This window comes from Saccostrea echinata, unplaced genomic scaffold (assembly GCF_033153115.1).
Source record: "Saccostrea echinata isolate AGI-Se365-2 ecotype Australia unplaced genomic scaffold, CSIRO_AGI_Sech_v1 ptg000016l, whole genome shotgun sequence".
Lineage (NCBI taxonomy): Eukaryota > Metazoa > Mollusca > Bivalvia > Ostreida > Ostreidae > Saccostrea > Saccostrea echinata.
The window spans coordinates 12,427,767-12,448,180 of NW_026889765.1; the positions used below are offsets into that span (position 1 = coordinate 12,427,767).

The window sequence follows — 20,414 nt, forward strand, 5'->3', positions numbered from 1 at the left end:
ACAGTTATCTTCAAATAAAGATGACTGTATAGGCATTTTCTGTCCATTCATGTACTCTGGGACTTGTTAAAAGTCAGGAGGTTTAGACGCAATGTGGAGTGATCACTGTCAACGCTTGCTGGATTGGTGTCTGCAGACACATAACCACATTTTTTCCTAATCCCAGAAAAGAGACTTCCCATGTGGTTCAAAGTGTGTGTGTGTGTGTGTGTGTGTGGTAAGGGAAGTGCATTAACAGTAATAAATGGTTCACAGTCTATACATTACTTCATAGCAGAAATCAAAATACAGATTGCAAGAAAAAAATTCCGTACGTATAAGTGTAATATATACTAATAATAAAATCACAAACAAAATAATAAAAGTACTCCTTTATTTAATTATTATTGTAAAGTATTCAACAAAATGTTGACCTCTCTCTCTCTCTCTCTCTCTCTCTCTCTGATACCAATTATTAATTAATATTAGAATAAAAAATTGATGTGTAGGTAAATTCGGATATGTAGATCCGGCTTAGAAAGATCTTCCTTCAGTTACCGAGCTTCTTGTCTGCTACTCCTGTTTATAGTGTTTGAGGGTTCTAGCGGAGGGATCAGTGGTCTCTGTCCACCTGGGCATCCAGAAGTAAGGTATCCACTCAGCCTGTCCTGGATAAAACTTCTCAAATATTTTCCTGTAGTAGAGAGCCTCCTTCGTTAGGGGAGTGTTGTAGGGATATTTAGCAGGTGCTTCCTGTAATTCCTTGTCATTTATCTGTGGTAAATATATAATAATTGTTTTAGGAATTAGACTGGAATACTTGAATTACAAAACACTGATTTTATGATTATTTCATTCAAAAAGGCTAGGCGATCAATCCAAAAGATCCGCCTAAAAATAGGAAATAGGATTTTCTAGCTATTAACTTATTTTAAAATTATTTAGTAAAGAAATAAACCACGCGTTCATATATATTGTTTGGGCTCGTCTTTCACTCTGTTTGTCTGTAATTTGTCAATTGAATCTTGTTCGTAACTCAAGTATTAAACAATTTGTTGACTTTATATTTGACATTATCTTCTCATAAAAGATATGTGCAAACCTGACTAATTTTGCAATAAAAATGCACTAGAGACTCACGAAAAAGTTCTTGGACATGGCATTTTTTTTCATTTTTTAAAAACGGTCCTTGATATACACATTTCATATCAAATATATGTAACATATGTTTGAAAATTCAAGTCAAAAATGTGTCTTGATGAAAAATTTCAAGATTCTAAATGTTCGCTGTCATTTAAATTACTGTTTGGTTAATTAGTTTTTCGTACGGCTATTTTGTAATAATTTTCATTAATGCTTTCTGATCCCGTATTTGTTTAACAAAACGTCTAAAACCTACATTTTATCGAACTATCATTTGGTGTTAAGGTCAGACGACACGTTCCTCAAATATTCGTTTGTATTTCTTGGTATTATTAAAAAATTATTCATAATTGTCATTCTCTTTGTGATTTGTAAATTGAATTTAATATATTTTTGAAAAAAAATAAGTACACTAAAAATTGTGACATTGGCAATTTATAAGATTACCCAAGTTATTAAATTCCCGGTAAGGTACCTCGATTTTTTGCGAGGAAAGTTTTTGTTTAAGTAGCAACACATCAATGACAAATTCTTGGGAAAAATTATATATTTTCAAGGAACGTGTCGACTGACCTTAAGTAGAATTAATCCTAAAGGCAATTTTCACACCTTGACCACGACAAGATTTACGAGCGATTTTAGTATCAATGTAAGTTGTTAATCTGAAAGATAGATTTGTCAAACTATAGAATGTCACCCTTTCATCTCATTTCTGTGTGACACTTATTCCATCTTTGTGTTTAATTTGTTTTTCCTCAAACGTGTTATGCGTTAATCAGTTTAAGAAGGACAATCGTGCCGTCAAAACCAAACTGTAGCCGGAGAGAAATATGCAATAAATCTAGAATATCCTTAGTTAGTTTGAACATCTTTATTCCTACCTAGCTATAATTAAAAAGGTTTCCCCTTATCGAAAGCAATTGAAGCATTTGGATAAGTAGCGCCACAGGCCGAGTTGGAAATACGTTACATGTACTTAATTGTCGTGTACTCATCATTTGAATTTCTTAAAGTTCAATTATGAGTAAAAGACAATAGGTTGGTTTTGATCGTTTTTTTTAAATCTCGTCTTTACAGGTTGCAGAGCATAGGCGTCGGGGGGGGGGGGGGGGGCTTAGCCCCACTCCATTTTTTTTTGCAAAGATAGACATAATATAGGCATTGGAAATTGGGGCTTACCTTTTTTCGTTGGTTTAGCCCTCCCCATTTCAATTAGCCACCCCACTTTCAATTTGCTTCCGACGCCTATGCAGATAGGTGCACAACCCAGGGTTGAAATTTTATAAACTTTGTGATAATTAAAATAAGCACCAACTGTTCAATTTGCCAAGCGCCCGACAGTTTCGGGTTCTCTCGGATGAAACCTTAAAGATTACCGAGGCCCTCTGGCACGGCAGGCACGCAAAAGAACCTTCACTGCACAAATGTGCATAGGTGTAAATTTGCAGAATATCAGACACCTCGACCCACGGACATTTAGGCCCAGTGGACCGAGACGCGTGTCTACCAATTTGCAGCTCTTCATCTGTATCTGGTGACGTCTTATATGAGTGAAATCTTGCAAGGGACGTAAACTTCAAACAAAGAAACAATCAACAAGATATAAATCGGATTTTCCACTCCTGCTGGACTTATGAGAGCAAACTCTTTGCCAAAATAACTGAAAAGGGAAGGGTATTCCACATTCAACATGAAAATGACATTACCAAAATTGTAAGTACAATTCCGCCTCATGACCTCACTCATACCGTTACTGAGACTACCAGCCAGGGCTTAGACACTTCAACGCCTCTTACTTGATATGATATAAACATTTTATACCATCTGTTCAACAGCTGATTTCCAGCTGTAAATCATGCTCAATTAGACACTTGTCATATATGTCCAGTAAATCTGATATTTGTGCCATCAAAATATATATTCTAGTATATTCATATCTATTTATTCTATATAAGATGTTAGACCTAAAGCATCGTTTTTTTCCCTTCTTATGAGGAGGCAATTCTTTCTTATTTGTATGTACGTTATCTACAGTACTTTTGTTTACTCTTTGTGTTTTCTTAATCCGGAATTCGGATTTCTATATCAATACCGGTTTGACAATTATATTGCTTTTGTTTTAGCAGCAACAAAACGTTTTACTTGAACACTGTCATGTAAATGTATATATAACTTTTGTTAATTTTTCCAAACCGGTACTACATTGTATTTTCATGCCCCCGTATCGAGGATTCGGGGGTATATAGTTTTTGCCCTGTCCATCCGTCTGACTGTCTGTCTGTCTGTTTGTCCGCAAAAACTTTAACACTGCCCATAACTTTTGATTGGTTGGAGCTATGGCTCTCATATTTCACATGTGTATTCCTTGTGACAAGACCCTTCTTCGGGTACCACCATTTTTTACCTTTTGACCTTGACCTTGGAGTTTGACCCAGTTTTGCAAAATTTTACCCAACTTTAACCTTGGCCATAACTTTTGAACAATTGGTGCTAAGGCTTTCATACTTCAAATGTGTAATCCTTGTGACAAGACCTTCCTTTGGATACCAACAACATTGACCCTTTGACCTTGACCTTGGAGTTTGACCTACTTTTGAAAAACTTTAACCTTGGCCATAACTATTGAACCATTGGTGCTAAGGCTTTCATACGTCACATGTGTAATCCTTGTGACAAGACATTCCTTTGAATACCAACAACTTTGACCTTTTGACCTTGACCTTGGAGTTTGACCTACTTTTGAAAAACTTTAACCTTGGCCATAACTTGTGAACCGTTGGTGCCAGGGCTTTCATACTTCACATATGTAATCCTTGTGACAAGACCTTCCTTTGGATACCAACAACTTTGACCCTTTGACGTTGACCTTGGAGTTTGACCTACTCTTGGAAAACTTTAACCTTGGCCATAACTTTTTAACCATTGGTGCTAGGGCTTTCATACTTCACATATGTAATCCTTGTGACAAGACTTTCCTTTGGATACCAACAATTGTAATCCATTGACCTTGACTTTGAAGTTTGACCTACTTTTGAAAAACTTAAACCTTGGTCAAAACTTTTGAACGATTGGTGCTTCAGTTTTCATATTTCACCAGTATATTTCTTGTGAGATGGCCTTTCCTTAGGCACCATTCATTTTGACCATTTGACCTTGACCTTTATGATTGACTTACTTTCGAAAAACTTTAACCTTTTCCATATCTATTCATTGGTTGCTGCTAGGGCTCTCATATTTCACAGGTATATTCCTCGAGACAAGACCTTACTTTGGGTACCAACATATTTGATTTGCAAGTTTAACCTTAAGTTTGCTATAAGTTGCCATACGGGGGCATCAGTGTTTCACAAATACATCTTGTTTCCCCTTCTTGTTCCTTGCATTTTTTTAAATGTTTGTTTAATTAATGTTATGCAGTGTATTTACCTTATCCTTGCTGTAGGGAGAGGGCTAAAATAGGCTATGCCTGCTGCCTAATCCCACTCACTTTATGTGATGAAATTATATGTATAAATAAAAAAAAACAATATATATAATTGAAACAATGACCTGATCGCAAAGGTGGTCTTGGAGAATTTCATACCATGACCTTTTTACACTTGAAATACCATCACTGAAAGCCTCCTTCGGTCGCCATAATATGTTGTGCGGCAATAATTCTGTTTTGTCAAATGCTGCTCTCAGTAGATATTTTTCTATGCTGTCACGTGGTTGTCTTACTTCCGGTGGTAGTGAGAGGAAATAGCTGCTAAGTCGATGGTCCAGAAAGGGAACACGAATTTCCATGCTTAAAATTAAAATATTTAATTTTAGTAAGTAATGAGAGAAAGAAAACAGACGTTCTATTTTAAAAGAAAAAAGAGAGACAAAAGTAGCACGATTTTTTAAAACTTAAAATTACTGTTGTATTTTCATGCATTTAAAAGTTAATTTTTTGTGATAATTATAATAAATTTACCCCCAGGCTGCTGTGGACCTGTCCCCTCGCAGCACATCATACATATATAGGTCCTTACAGAGGCGCCTACTCTCTGTGTCAGCCTCCGAAGCAGAGGGTGCTTTGTGGAAGTATATATAACCCTGCATCACTTCATCTGCCCCCTCCCCAGATAAAATTACCCGAGTGTCAGTTTTCTCCATTATATATTTACTAAGCAAAAACATACCTACAAAAAAAATTCGTTCTTTGTAAATTAAGCGGATTCATTCGAATTTCAATGCAATGGGGTTGCTGAAAACTTATTTGAATTCAGATCATTTGAAGCACAATTCAGTCCTATACGACTAGGAAAAAGAACCGGTTGTACTGAGATTGACCCTAGCCCTCTCTATTCCTCGCCAATATGAAATATATATGTACTTAGTATTACGTGCCTCATTTTTTTTATTAACCTTTTTTATTTAATATGTGCTTGCTACATTTTTTTGGTCTTTTACACCTGTTATGAATGTTATATATATATATATATATATATATATATATATATATATATATATAGAAAGCACAAAGAAATTCACTTTTATAAGGATACCCACTTCCGCCCCAACCCGGGGTTGAACTCTCGACCTATGCAATCTATCTCCTATAGCTAGCAGTACAGGAACAGCGCGCTAGACCGCTCAGTCATTTAGGCAAGTCAAAAAGCTTGCTTTCGATGCCGATGGAATTCTCGCGGCGCTGTCCTACACTACACGGTCATTGAGAATGGAAGAGAGATACAGTTATTTGGACATTAGTTTTATTAGAGGATCGTTACCGATACACATTGTAATGAATTAATTTTATTAATTTTATTTATACAGCACATTTAACAACTCTTAAACTAACATAATTGCATAAGTGAAGAAATATCAATATAGAAAGCACAAAGAAATTCACTTTTACAAGGATACCCACTTCCGCCCCAACCCGGGGTTGAACTCTCGACCTACGGAATCTGTCTCCTATATATATATATATATATATATATATATATATATATATATATATATATATATATATAAATATATATATATATATCTATACATGTATATATATATATATATATATATATATATATATATATATATATATATATATATATATATATATATGTATCTCACTTAAATTAATATTCAGTATATCCTCTCGTCCGCTTTATTACCTATACTCAACTTATAAAATACTTTCAACTGATATTTTTTTCTTTAAAATTAATAACTAACTCTCTCTTTCTCTCTCTCTCTCTCTCTCTCTCTCTCTCTCACACACACACACACACACACACTCACACCCACACACACACACACACACTTAGTTACTATTAAAATGACATACCAACAGATGCTCTTACTGTTGTGATGTCATAACTCTCCAGGTGAAATATGACCGATTCCAGAGACTCGATGCCCTCATCTGGAGTAAATACAACCTCGTGGTGCTCAGTTCCTATGTGGTTAGCAACCTGTTAAACAAGGCCATTATTATGACAAGCAGACAATAATATTTAATACAATAATGAAATTCAAACTCTTACCTTCCTTGCTGCTAGCAAATCTGGGCTCCCCTCCATACCGATAGAAAACGTTTGGATGGGATACTTAATTCCAAGCTCTTTAGCTTTTCTTACGAATAAAGAAGAAACTAAGCTTGAATCAAGACCACCTACAAGTACAAAAAGTATCCCATAAAATTACTCATTAAATTCAAATACTGAAAAATTGTACATTAAATATGAGTTTGGTGATTACCGGACAACAAACAGCCAATTCGTCTTTCTGCCATCGTTCTCTTGTGAACTGCAGCATCCAGCAGATCTCGTATGCTGCCGAGGATGTCATCATCTATGTTTAATTCATCTCAGTTACTAGTATTATTCATTGCATCGTGTTCTGTACCAAGCACTTATTACTGTTTATATGCAAAATTACAAACCTATAGGATTAACTAATGTTTTATATTCTGGGCATTCTCCAATTTTATTGAAACGTGTGGTGTTCATATATGTAGCCCTTCCATTCAAATCGAGGCTGTATGCTTCCACGTGACCGGGAGGGAATGGTGTTATCTGTACATCGCTATCAGACACTTGTTTTAAGGGCATTAGGCCTGAAAAGGTTAACTATTGAGTCCGAGGACACTTGAGCATTCTAAACAAACTATCTACATGTAGCAATACGATTACGATTCTTGTTCTCGACACTTCATCTTTTAATAATATGCTATAATTGCTTTTGATTCTGTTATAACACAGTTGAACATGCAGTTACCTTTGGCTTCTGAACAGATGGCGAGGAATTTCTTTTCTTCAATATAGGCTTTAAACGATGGTCTGACGCCAAATGTGTCCCGACCAACGTACACCTTTCGTTCTGCTGTGTCCAGGATGATGAAGGCGAACACTCCATCCAAATGCCTTGCTGCGTACTCAGCACCTCCGCGGGCATACAGGTGAATAATAACCTCCCCGTCACATTCCGTAGAAGTATCAAAGTTAAACTGCTCCTCAAGCTTCATAAAATTGTATGGACATATAGTTTGTAGTAATTATAGTATTTTTTGTAAACTCAAGATAAAAAGAATTTACAACGGTGATTGGCGTTATAAATTTTAAAATTCTCAAAAAAGGGGGGGGGGGTGTTGTTAAAAAACGAGCTACTAGCTTGATATCGTAATTGATTTGACATCTTTAAATGCTGTTCTGAAAAAGAAATCCCTATTGGCTAATCCTTGATCAGCGTAAGAGGTTACTTAATGGGTTTAAAACTTTAAATGCTTTAGCTGAAAATAAATCATATATTTTTTGGAAACGTACAAATTTATGGTTATAAATCTCTCCGTTGTACATCAGCCAGATGTGTGGATACTTAAAAACTCTCATGGGTTGCATTCCTGCTAAATCGTCAACGATGGACAAACGATGGAACCCGAGAGCACAGTTTGGGAAATGATGGATCGTTTCTAGTCGGAAGGCGTCGGGCCCTCTGTGAGTAATTTTATGCGCAGCGTTACACTGGATGGCAACATCATCGTCGCTTCCGAATATAGCCCATATCCCGCACATGTCTGGTGTCGCTAAATTCCTGTTCTTTAGCTAGATAAGGGTAACTGAAAACATTATATATATATATATATATATATATATATATATATATATATATATATATATATATATATATATATATATATATATATATATACTTATAAATTAATAAATCTTGCAAATAAACTCTGAAACGGGTGCACCAGAGTTCTTACTCACTCCTCTAACAATACACTAGATACAAGATGATGTCCGTAAACTATATTTAGATTTCACTCGCATAGTAAGTATAGTACATTAAATTAAAAGTCTACTTTTATTTTCTATAAACAGCCATGAAATAGCAAAAACGTGAGTACGGTAGCGTTTCCGGTTGGCGGATCTAAGTTACTGGCAATTTTTAATGAAACTGACAACAATCAATCGTTTATTTATTTCATAAAACGTCATCACTGAATTATTCAATCAAAACTTGATTTAAATGATGTAAAAGAAATAAGTTGTGATAACCGATTAAAAAGGGAAATGTGCAAATTATTTTCGTCACTCATCGATCTTAATATTGACGGAAGCTTCTAGAACATCTTATAGCATCGAGCCCGATGTTTAAAAAAAAACCGAGGCGCTTATATAGCTGCACAACATAAAAAAAAAGCTTTTGTGTGATTGGTCATTGAAATAATGGTAAATCATTGATAAAACTATAAGTTGTGAATATATTTACAAATCGAAAGACTATTACAAATATATGCATGTATGTAGTAGGTTTTCCTAATAAATTTATCGGTAAAATTTGTGTATATATATTCCTTACTGAGAGCATCGTGGCAACGAACCCGAAGTACAATTTGTACTTCGTAATAAACTTGCTTACATGTAAAGAGAAAATTAATGAATAAGGTGTTGTTCAAAAACAATTACAGATGTAAAATTTTGTGCTTTAATCAACACATTTCATTTTTTTTCTCTGAAAACAGTCTTTTGTATCAAATACTCGGCCTATTCATAGGGCGTTAAAAGTTAATTTTCAAGGTACTTGAGTCTTGGTTTATAAATATGTATGTACCTTATTGATATGTAAAAAAGTAAAGAACATTATTTACATATCAGTAAGGTACAAACATATTTATAAACCAAGACCCAAGTACCTATGAATTTTTAACCCCCCCCCCCCCCAAATCAATTTATCAGTAAAATATGCATATTCACTGCTTTTATCCTTGACGGAAATGAAATAAGAGCATCTGAAGTACAATATCTATAACATAATATAACAGGTTTCACAATAAACGTCAATTAATGAAAAATTTTGTTAATTTTCAAGTTTTTACAAAGGGGGTGGAGTGGGGGTGGAGACGTACATCTACTTCATGCGAGATTTTGAACAAAGTATTTCTTCCTGCTATAAGCCTGTAGGCTGTCATTAGAAACTACAAAATATTTTCTGTCGGTAGTAGTATACATTCAATTCCCCGCGCTTGCGCGGGGTTTTATCTAGTATATATATATATATATATATATATATATATATATATATATATATATATATATAGATATAGATATATATATAGATAGATAGATAGATAGATAGATAGATAGATAGATAGATAGATAGATAGATAGATGTGTGTGTGTGTGTGCAAAGCATCATATCCAGCGCAAACTTTTCACGCGCTGATTCTCTGAATTTATTTATCATCATTACATGCCGCGTAATTTCTGCAAATGCTGCTGCAGGGTAACGTTATGGACTTTAAAATTAAAATGAAGTGTTGGGACAAGAACTGTTTGTGTCATTCGAATTCGCAACATTTTTTTTTCTTCAAATAGCAGAATACCTTTTTTTGCGACTTTTGCCTATTGCCCTATATACCTAAAATATTAAATTATTGTCAAATTAAGTGTCTCTAGATTGACTATAGTCATAATTTTTTTTTTTTACATTTATTGAAGCCAATGATGATTGCTTTTAAGGCTGCAAAATTTTCCCACAATATTGAGTAATGAAATATTTGTTGTGGTCTTGAAAATAATTGGATACTGATGTTTACAATAATGTCTTTAGAATGCATGTTCACAAAAATTTGAGTAAAGATTAATTTATAGGACTTGAACACAGTATCTTCTGATCATCAATAAATTCATAGAAATATTATAATAATAATAGCTCGTAGTTTACTTATTTTACAGAATATAATAGAATATATTCCCAAACTCCAAGGTCTAAGTCAAAGGATCAAAATTAATGGTATGCAGGGGATATATATAGGAAATACACTTGCACAATATTAATGCCTCACACCAATTGTTAAAGGTTAAAGATTTCAAAAGTATGTCAAACTCCAAGGTAAAGGTTAAAAGGTCAAAATGTCAAAATTGTTGTTATCCAAAGGAAGGTCTTTTCACAAGGAATATACCTGTGAAATTTAAAAGCACTTGTACTAACTGTTCAAAAGTTACTGCCAAAGTTATTTTTTTTTAAATTGGGTCAAACTCTGAGGTCAAAGTCAAAAGGTCAAAATATTTACACCATGAAAAGGTCTTGTCAAGATGAATACACATGAGAAATATGAGAGCCCTAGCGCCAATTGTTCAAAAATTATGACCAAGGTTGAAGTTTTTCAAAAGAAATTCAAACTCCAAGGTCAAAAGGTCAAAATTGTGGAATCCAAAGGAAGGTCTTTTCACAAGAAATATACATGTACCTGTGAAATTGAAAGTCCTAGTCCTAACTGTTCAGAAGTTATGGCCAAGGTTAAAGTTTTTTTTTTCAAAAGTGGGTCAAACTGAAAGGTCAAGGTCAAAAGGTCAAAACCCATGGTAAGGTCTTGCCACGATGAATACACATGTGAAATAAGAAAGCCCTAGCATCACCTGTTCAAAAGTCATGGCCGTAGGAACCGGGGGGACACGGGGGGCCGTGCCCCCCTTAATTTTGCCGATATATAGAATACTATAGAAAACATAGCTACTATATGCTTGTGCCCCCTCAATAATAACGTCTAATGACCTTCTTTTTTTTTTTTGCTTGTCAAGGAATTTTGGTACTGGATAGTGCCCCCCCCCCCAACTGAAAATGTATGGTTGTGCCCCCTCAAAGTGAAATTGCTTCCTACGGGCCTGAAAGTCCGGTCAAGGTTAAAGGTGGGTACATTTTCGCATAAGTGGGTCAAATTCCAAGGTCAAGAGGTCAAATATGTTGGTACCCAAAGAAGGCCTTGTCACAAGGAATACACACGTGAAATATGAAAGGCATAGCTCCAACCAATCAAAAGTTATGGGCAATGTTAAAGTTTTTGTGGACAAACAGACAGACATACGGATGGACATGGCAAATACCTCTGAATCTTCGATTACGGGGGCATATAAACGATTCTGACTGCAAACATATAGCAGAAGTGTTCTATGATAATATAGAAATGTTATTTTAATAATTAAAAAATAATAATTTTTGTTATCGTAATCTATGATATACATGTAAATGTTTATATAATAGATAGTATGTACATGTAGTTGTATTTGCAAAAGTCTAAACTTCTCGACAAAGGACCATCCTATAAAATTTCTAAAACCTTTTAAAGCCATGTAACAGAGAATATCGCACTTATTCAAAATGAATTTGTTTACAAAAATCAAGATGAAGATGTTCTCTGTTCTAAACGTGCTTAAGTAAAATATAAACAAATAAATGCAAGCAAAGAATGTTGAGTTTCTATAATATTTACTTACAGTATGGAGGCGTAATCCCGTAAGAAAAGAAGTATATGTTAACACAGGAAAATGATGCAATATTACTGATTTATATACACAATTGTATCACGAATCATGCCTTCGCGGCGTGGTAAAAACATGGTTCTATTTATATATAGAATAGTTTTCCATGATTTATGTACAACTTCAGTTTTAAAAGCTCGAGTCGCATCAGTGAACAAATTGGTCAAACTATTTCATTAAAGCATCCGGTCCGGACCCCCTTGAATTTTGTTAAATTTCTATGTTAAAGTAACCAAAAAGATGACCTTTGACCCCCATAGGAAACAAAGACCCCTTTAAATTAAAATGGTCTAAGGAGAGTCATTGAATAAGGAAAGTGTGGATATTTTTAAAAGAAAGACAGATATTTCAACAGAGATCGGAACAGAATTGTACTGTAACTTACAATGTACAACTGTGACCGCAAAATTTTACAACGAATAGTACCAAATAATGTTACACTTCCTTATTTAAGTAGATAGATAGATTGCACAGAGAAATTCACTTTATTAGGATACTCACTTCCGCCCATATGTATGTATGTATATATTTGTGTGTGTGTGCATTCAGAAAAATTAATGTAATGTCCTCACATTGCCTAAAATGCCTTTGAAGGAACTGATATTGGGGAGCTGTAGCCTATGTCAAAGCCCAGCATTTTTGTTTCATATTCAGTATAACTACAGTAGTAAAAAATAAAATATTTAAAGGCAATTTCATGACCTAAAACACTGGAATTCAAGGAGCTTCAGGGGGCTTCGCCTCCGAACCCCCACCAGGCCTCACCCTGGACCTACTGGGGCCTCAAGACGGTCCCCAGACACCTTGCCTTTTTGACTACGGTAAGATTGTTGCTAGATACGCCATTGAACTGTCTGATGTACGGTTTTTTGGATATAAAAATCCCAGTAATAATGTAAAATTTTTCGGAATAAATTGTACTGAACTCAAGAAAAAATGCATTTGTACCTAACCCCCCCCCCCCCCCCCAACCCCACCGATGACGAAAACACCGGATCTAGTTTAGTATCTTGTGTAGTGAAAAGCCATCTTTGAGCATATCCTCTAACAGTCGCATCTTCTCGGACCCAGACTAGGACCCGAGGAGCGCTTAGACTGTGACGTCACATGAAGTTGTATATTAGTTGCATGACCATATCTGAAAAAGTGCAAAATTTAACAAAGAACGTTTAATATACTATTTATCTGCAATATCCATTAAGTCAAGATGAGTTTATTATTTAGTAACTTTCGTTGTTACCACAAGAACGTAGTTTGCAGGTGTCATAACAATATTTCGGTTGAGATTCACGCCAAAACATGGCTGACGCATAATGATTCCTGAATTTTTCCCTCTTGATTCGGGCATTTTTGAACGAGACTGGAGCTAAACTTTTTTTAATGAGATGAAAAAAAAGACATTTGTAATTTTTTTGTATTTACCAGATGAATTAAAAATTTAGGGCGTGCTAAATTTTTGTATACTGTATCCCCTACTACCCAACTCCGTCCGATAAGCCGAAAACACGCCACGTTTCTCTCTGAATTATTTTTTGAAGTTGTGGCCCTTGCTTGGCGATACACGGTCTTTCGCCAGCTCCGACTAAAATGTGATTTTTTTTTAGTAAACTCAGCTGAGAAAGTGTGTGGAAATGGGTTTGACAATTATGAAAGCATAGTGAGACATGCTGTGATAACAATCTACAGAAAAAAAAGCTGTAATATGTGAGTTTTTTGCTGTTTAAATTCAAGTTCTATGTGCCATTGTTTTCGTTATATGAACATTGCTCAGTCTGCCATTGGTTGTTCGGAGTGTCCTATACTTCAAGTTCCAGTTTTAAGTCTTGTTATTGTCGACTACTGTTTAATGTACATCTAATTCAAAGTCTATCCAAGTAAAGTCTATTCAAGAACTATTCAAGAACTGCAAGATTATAGTATCACAAGTAAAAAAAAAATGGGTGAGTCAAACAAAAGAGCTTTTCAGGACCTTTCTTAATCTTTTGCCGAGGCAGCGTCACGCACCCCCAAAAAATCTAAAGAAGGATCTATATCTGATTATGCAACCACACAGGAACAAGAAAACCCATCACCAATTTGTTCTTCAACGCCAACTCAGGCCTATGAAAGTCAAGATCCGCGCCTCCAACAATTTCACCCAGGATTCCAACCCCAATATGTATTGAATGCCCCACTGACATTATCGCCCGAAGACATATTAAAAATTGCCGAAGCTGTCAGGGAAGGCATACGGGAGTCATTCCGTGAGGAAATTTCTAGTATGATAGAGGAAAAAGTCGCACCACTTCGGAAAGAAATCGAACACTTGCGAAATGAGAACCTGAATATGCGAAGACAAATAGACGAAGTCGAACAGTACGACAGACGCCCGCTGATCAGAATATCCGGAATCCCAGAAACACAAGATGAAAATACGAGCGTAAAAATTTTAGAGGCTGTCACCACTGCAGGAATAGAATTAAAACAAGAAGACATCATCAATTCGCACAGAGTTGGCAACCCAAAGAAGCAACGTACTGGACCACGCCAAATAATAGCCCGTCTTAAATCCGTGGATACCAAGTTTTATGTGCTTCGGAATTCCAGCAAATTTAAGGACAACGAAGCTACCCAGAGAATCTCCGTCAACGAAGACCTCACCAAGTTCCGTGACAGGCTGCTATATCTCTGCAGACAGCTATGTAGAAAAAACCTGCTACAGAGTGCGAGGTCATCCAACGGAAAAATAACAGTAAAAGACAACCGAGACAAATATCATCACATCCGAGATGAACCGGACTTAATTAAATTTGGACACGTTGTTGAAGAGGACGAGTAAGTGTGTTTCAAAAATGGCTAATTAAAATCTTGTACTCTTGTTGACAAACATTTCATCTTAAATAAATGTTACTTATGTAATACAATTATAGCTTTAATAATTTTCTAAATCAAAGTAATGTTGTATATCATACCAAGTTTAGCCACAACTTCTCTCAGTCCCCCCTTCTTCTTCTTTTTTTCCTCTTAGTATGCTTTTTTTTGCATTTCTTCAGTATCAAGCTTTGTATATATACATCTTTTTGTTTGTGTTTGCAACCCACCTTTTGTTCTTGTGAATATACCATTTTTTGTGGTGGGTACCTTTACAATTGTTTTGAAAACACACCCTTTACATTCAACTTTTTCAATTTACCAACAGTTATACAGGCAAACCTGAATTTGTTTTCATTTATTTATATCAGTGTATTGTACTTCACTACCAGTTTGGTTATAATGTACATATTTCATTTGTTACTCTTTTTTATTCTGTATTTATATTATATTTTCTCTCATATTTTTGTTTGTGACATTTTTTATTATACAACATGTGTAGACTCTTCAAGTCATGCAACCAATTTCGTGTACTTATTAGTTTTTGTAACAGATATAACTTTAGCAGCAATCGATTGCAGCCTCTTATTAATTACAAATTACATGTACCACAAAGTAGATAATGGGTAATTCAATCGAACAATACCGCGCTGCAATCGGTCTATTTTATTTATCAGGCAAATGTACATCCAAAACATGTTTATGGTTGGTGTTTCCATGTGCATATTTATTACAGTTACTCAAAAATATTATCAAAATACTTACTCAATGCATGATATTTATTACACACAGATCTGTGTATATCAATTTTTATTTACAATTATTTACGTTTGTTCTACTGGCATGTGGCGATATCGAGGTCAATCCGGGGCCTAATATTGAAAATGTCCTTGACATTTTACACCTCAATATCCGAAGTATCAGACACAAAATAGGTCATTTAAACTCGTTTGTTCATGATTTCGACATACTATGTTTTACTGAAACCCATCTTGACCATACCGTACACAATGATGATTTACACTTGGATGGGTTTTGTAATATTTTGCGAAAAGATAGAAACTGTTTTGGGGGTGGTGTTATGATCTACTTATCTAATAATATACGGGCTGTTAGGCGCCAGGAATTTGAACCAGCTGACGTTGAATGCATATGGATCGAAATGGATAACCATACCTGTAAATATTTTTTATGCTGTGTATATCGTCCTCCGAACTCCGAGAGCAGTTTCTGGACCAAACTTTCATGGTGTATTGATAAAGTAGGTGAACATTCGAATAAGATAGTATTAGTCGGTGATATTAAAGGACTTATCGCATGATCTTTCAAAAATCGTAATTTTATGAAAAATATTATCTATAACCTTATTTATTAAAATACTGAATACAATAAACGTTGTTGAAAGCATATTTTAAGAGATATGGAGAGTTGAAATTCAAATACGGCAATATGCATATTTCAGTCGGATTTCGCCGAAATACTGCTCTGACGTCATAGGCGACAATTCGGTGATAGAGAGATGAGAATATGCACACTATTTACGGAGTTATCAACGACAAATGCAGCTTAATTACGAAAAATGCTGAAAAAATTAATTCCTTATATGCTTTTCAATTACTATCGAACATTAATTTGTTCTAAGGTATAAGGCTTTTAAGATATTTTCGTTTTTTATTCAAAACATTTAGAACCTGTAGCTCTAATTACAGCAATGTTTCGAGATCGGGAAATTATTTTTCAAGATCGCCATGCTTTAAAAAACATATGAAGACTTGCATAAATTAATGTTATATACAAAACGAAGAATAACAAAGTTATATAATGTTTAATTTGTGAATCAAATAAGTTAATACATGTGATAAGATGACAAATCAAATTGCATTGTTATGGCGAGTTTCTTCGTCTTCGCTGCGTCTCCCTCGCTATCGTCGCTGCTATTTTTACAAAGTTAACAGATTTTTCAGATTTTTTCTTGCTGACAATTCTAACATATAAGATTGAATATTTAATTTATATCGATAAAATAAGTGATTTGGTCTCCACAACGCAGAAAATTCAGGTTGTATCGCGTATATTTTAGTAAGATTAATGAAGAGCTGATCAGCCATTGTCGCCTTTGAGGTCACAGGGTCACGTAATCGCTATCTAATTAACTTAGATTTTTAATTCAGGGGTTTTCATTTGAGTCAATAATTGGTTAATTACCGCGATTTATCCACAGTAAAAACACAGAATTTATAAATTGTGGTCATAAGGAACGTAATACGCTTTTAATTTCAAATAATTTAGAAACATGCGATAGGTCCTTTAATGTTGATTTCTTTAATGCTCCACAAACACATATCATCCGTGAAATGATCACAACACACAATTTAGTTAACAATATCCATGAACCAACAAGAACTACGAACACGTCGAGCACGCTTCTTGACCCAATTCTCACTTCTATTGATATTCAAGTTACCGAATCGGGCACGTTAATAATGGATTCGTCCATAAGTGATCATAGAGCTACTTATATCTCGCTTTCCTCAAATATAAATTATAATCGTTCTTATAAAAGAAAAGTGTGGGCTTATAAAAATGCGGACTTTAAAAAAATAAACTATTTAATTGAGAATTGTAACTGGAATAAAATCATCAATGAAGCTGATACTATAAATCTGGCTACAGAAAATTTCACATCTGAATTTCTTACCAGTGTTCGTGAATGTGTACCGGAACAAACAGTAACCATTCGTCCTCGTGACAAACCATGGTTTGATTCAGTATTACGAAAAACAATAAGAATCAGAAACCGTCTTCGTAATAAAGCACTTAAAACAAAAAAAGATTCTGACTGGTCCGATATAGAAAGGTACGAAACTCGGTTAACAATATGAAAAAACATGCGATGGCGAATTATTACGATAATATAGAAACATACTTAAATGATTCAAGTAAAAATAATGTAATATGTGAGACCTTCATGTGCTAACTCTTTATATTGTTTACAATTAATTTATTCTGGATGGGAATTTACTATAATCATAGTACATGATTCTAAAGTGATTTATTAAGCTTAAACAGCATTTATTATGCCTTATTTTAACTCAGATATGTTTTACAAAACCTGCAGTATTACCGTTCGTGTTTTGACAACTTCCCCCATTTTCGATCATTTGTTTACAAATTTTATTCTCTAAATTTCTTCGTAAATACGGTAAAACAATCGTTTTAATTAAACTGCAGCTGTTTATAATTACCAGTTGTTGATGCATGTTCAGTACCAGCGCATTCTTTTACCTTCATCTATGTGAAATCGTCCTTTTACCGCTCGCGAATTTCTTGTGTACTTTACCATGCGTTTCTCTCGTCTGACTGACCGCTTCACTACTCATCTTGTCACTTGTGATTCGGCTGCCTGATTTTTCATTATTCAACCATGTTGTACATTATTTTTATTTTGAATTATTGTAATATGATGCTGACCACTATTTTTGTCTATTTTTTACCTTATGATGGTGAACTATTGTCTTATTTTATCGATCTCATCGGCGCACTATATTGTGAAGTCATACTTCCGTATTTACATATATCGCTGCTCGCACTACTTTAGAAGGCGCTTAGATTCGAATCTTGATTTTTATAGTAAAACTACGTAGTCCTGGATATTTTCATTTATTAAACTAATTACATTATTTAGTGTCCATATAATTAAAGTAATCCGGACAAGGTCTTGTATTGTTCATTAAATGATTATTAAGGGTTGTAATTCAGCTTGTCCGGATATCGGGAATTGTTCGGAATTTCCATAGATCCGTACAGCGTTTGGATTGGTTATAAATTTTCCGGACAAAAAGGACAAACGCTGATTGGTCATAGAAGGTTATATATAGGACCCAGCTTCAGCATCTCGACACTCACTCTCGACTCTTCATCCCTTCGGGTTGTTTGGTTAGAACTAGAGAAAGTCCAAGGTATTCAAGATGATAAATCTTGTAGTGGATGATGCTAATTTTTATAAGGACTTGCGCGTCCGGACAGGACAGTTTTAAGAGTATAGAGATTATTCCAGTCATGTAGACCAGTAGTTTGTTGTTTACAGTTCGAGTTATTAATTAGGACTTATGACCGGAACATTTCTATGAGTCAGTCGTTTCCAAGTTCAGAAGTTTATTTGATAGTTTATGTCACGTTTATACATTTTAATAGTTGTCCTGATCGTTTGTTCGGATATCCAGAGTAGTTCTCACAGTTAAGTTCATTTAGGTTATTCTTGTCCGGAATGGCTTGTCCGGATTTGGTAGTATTTGTTCGTATTAGCTTGAGCTGAAAATAAATTCATTTTGAGAGTATACACATATTCTGAATAGTTTACGCATATTTTCTTCATAAGTTAAGTGGCATTAGAGTTTAATATTAGGCATATCTAATAGTTTAGTATAGAGATAGTTTATTTGGATTTCCCAAATAGTTAGGGACTGTCCGGATCGTCGCTTGTTGAATTATTAAATTTACAATTAATTTTACGCAATTAATTACGCAAAGTTGTTTTACTTTGAGTTCGAAAACAAGGAGTTGTTTGCAGATACTAGTTACTACAATAAATTAACTGTGTAATATAGTCGCAAGACAAGTTCACCCCCCCCTTTTTTTTCGGGTCACCTATTGTCTGAATGGTCAGCATCTCATTCCTTGTTATTGTTCTTGATTGTTGCCATCCTAAATAAAAACTTGTTATGCCTGACAAAGGAGTTTTTATTTTGTGACAAGGGTCCGCTCGACTTGTTACAATAATAACAAACTCTACTGGAAGTTGATGAAGGATTCATTTAACGTTAAACTCTCTAACGAATTACCACCAATACAAATACATAATGATAACGGTGTAAAAAAGCTGGCTTATTCTGATTTAGACAAGACTGAAGCTTAAAATTCTTATTTTTCATCTATTTCAGCTATTGATGATTCAAATGAAATACTGCCAAACATGTATAGTCTGTGTAGTGACAAATTTTGTAAAATTACATTTGAAGAACAGGAAGTAGTAGACATTATTTCAATACTCCCAGTGAACAGAGCTATAGGTCCTGACTGTGTTAGCCATAAGATGTTAAAATCTACATGCCATTCTGTTGTCAAACCACTTACTATGTTGTTTAATAGGTCTTTATTAGAAAGAACATTTCCATCTTTATGGAAAATGCTCATGTTATTCCTCTTTTTAAAAAGGATGATCCCTCTTTGGTGTCTAATTATAGACCTGTGTCACTATTATCTTGTGTTAGTAAAATTATGGAAAGAATTATTTTTAAACATGTGTACAATTATTTCCATAGCAATAATCTGTTTTATCGATATCAAGCCGGTTTTCTACCCGGTCATTATACTGTGTACCAATTACTAGAAACCTATCATAACATTGTACAAAACATTGATGAAGGTAAATCATGTTGTATGGTTTTTTGTGATCTTTCAAAAGCTTTTGACAGGGTGTGGCACAAAGGTCTTATTTTTAAATTACAAACTTATGGTATATCTGGTGATCTCCTTCAGTGGTTCTCTAGTTGTTTAAGTCATAGGTCACAAAGAGTTATGTATAAGGATTTGTTATCGTCAAAACTTGATATATTTGCAGGTGTACCCCAGGGCTCTGTCTTGGGG

The 20,414-nt window shown here is 34.6% G+C and overlaps 1 protein-coding gene across 1 annotated transcript; it reads right to left on the reverse strand.

Annotated features, from left to right (window-relative positions):
- Positions 1–359: 359 nt before the first annotated feature.
- Positions 360–11,929, reverse strand: LOC133188451 (asparagine synthetase [glutamine-hydrolyzing]-like). The gene is made up of 10 exons (XM_061323888.1): positions 11,870–11,929; positions 7,917–8,209; positions 7,372–7,612; positions 7,037–7,210; positions 6,853–6,945; positions 6,639–6,766; positions 6,440–6,566; positions 5,081–5,288; positions 4,672–4,909; positions 360–753 (listed from the first exon to the last, which is right to left on the reverse strand). The coding sequence occupies exons 2-10, from the start codon at positions 8,163–8,165 to the stop codon at positions 553–555; spliced, it is 1,659 nt and encodes a 552-aa protein (XP_061179872.1). The 5' UTR covers positions 8,166–8,209; positions 11,870–11,929; the 3' UTR covers positions 360–552.
- Between the last annotated feature and the right edge of the window lie 8,485 nt (positions 11,930–20,414).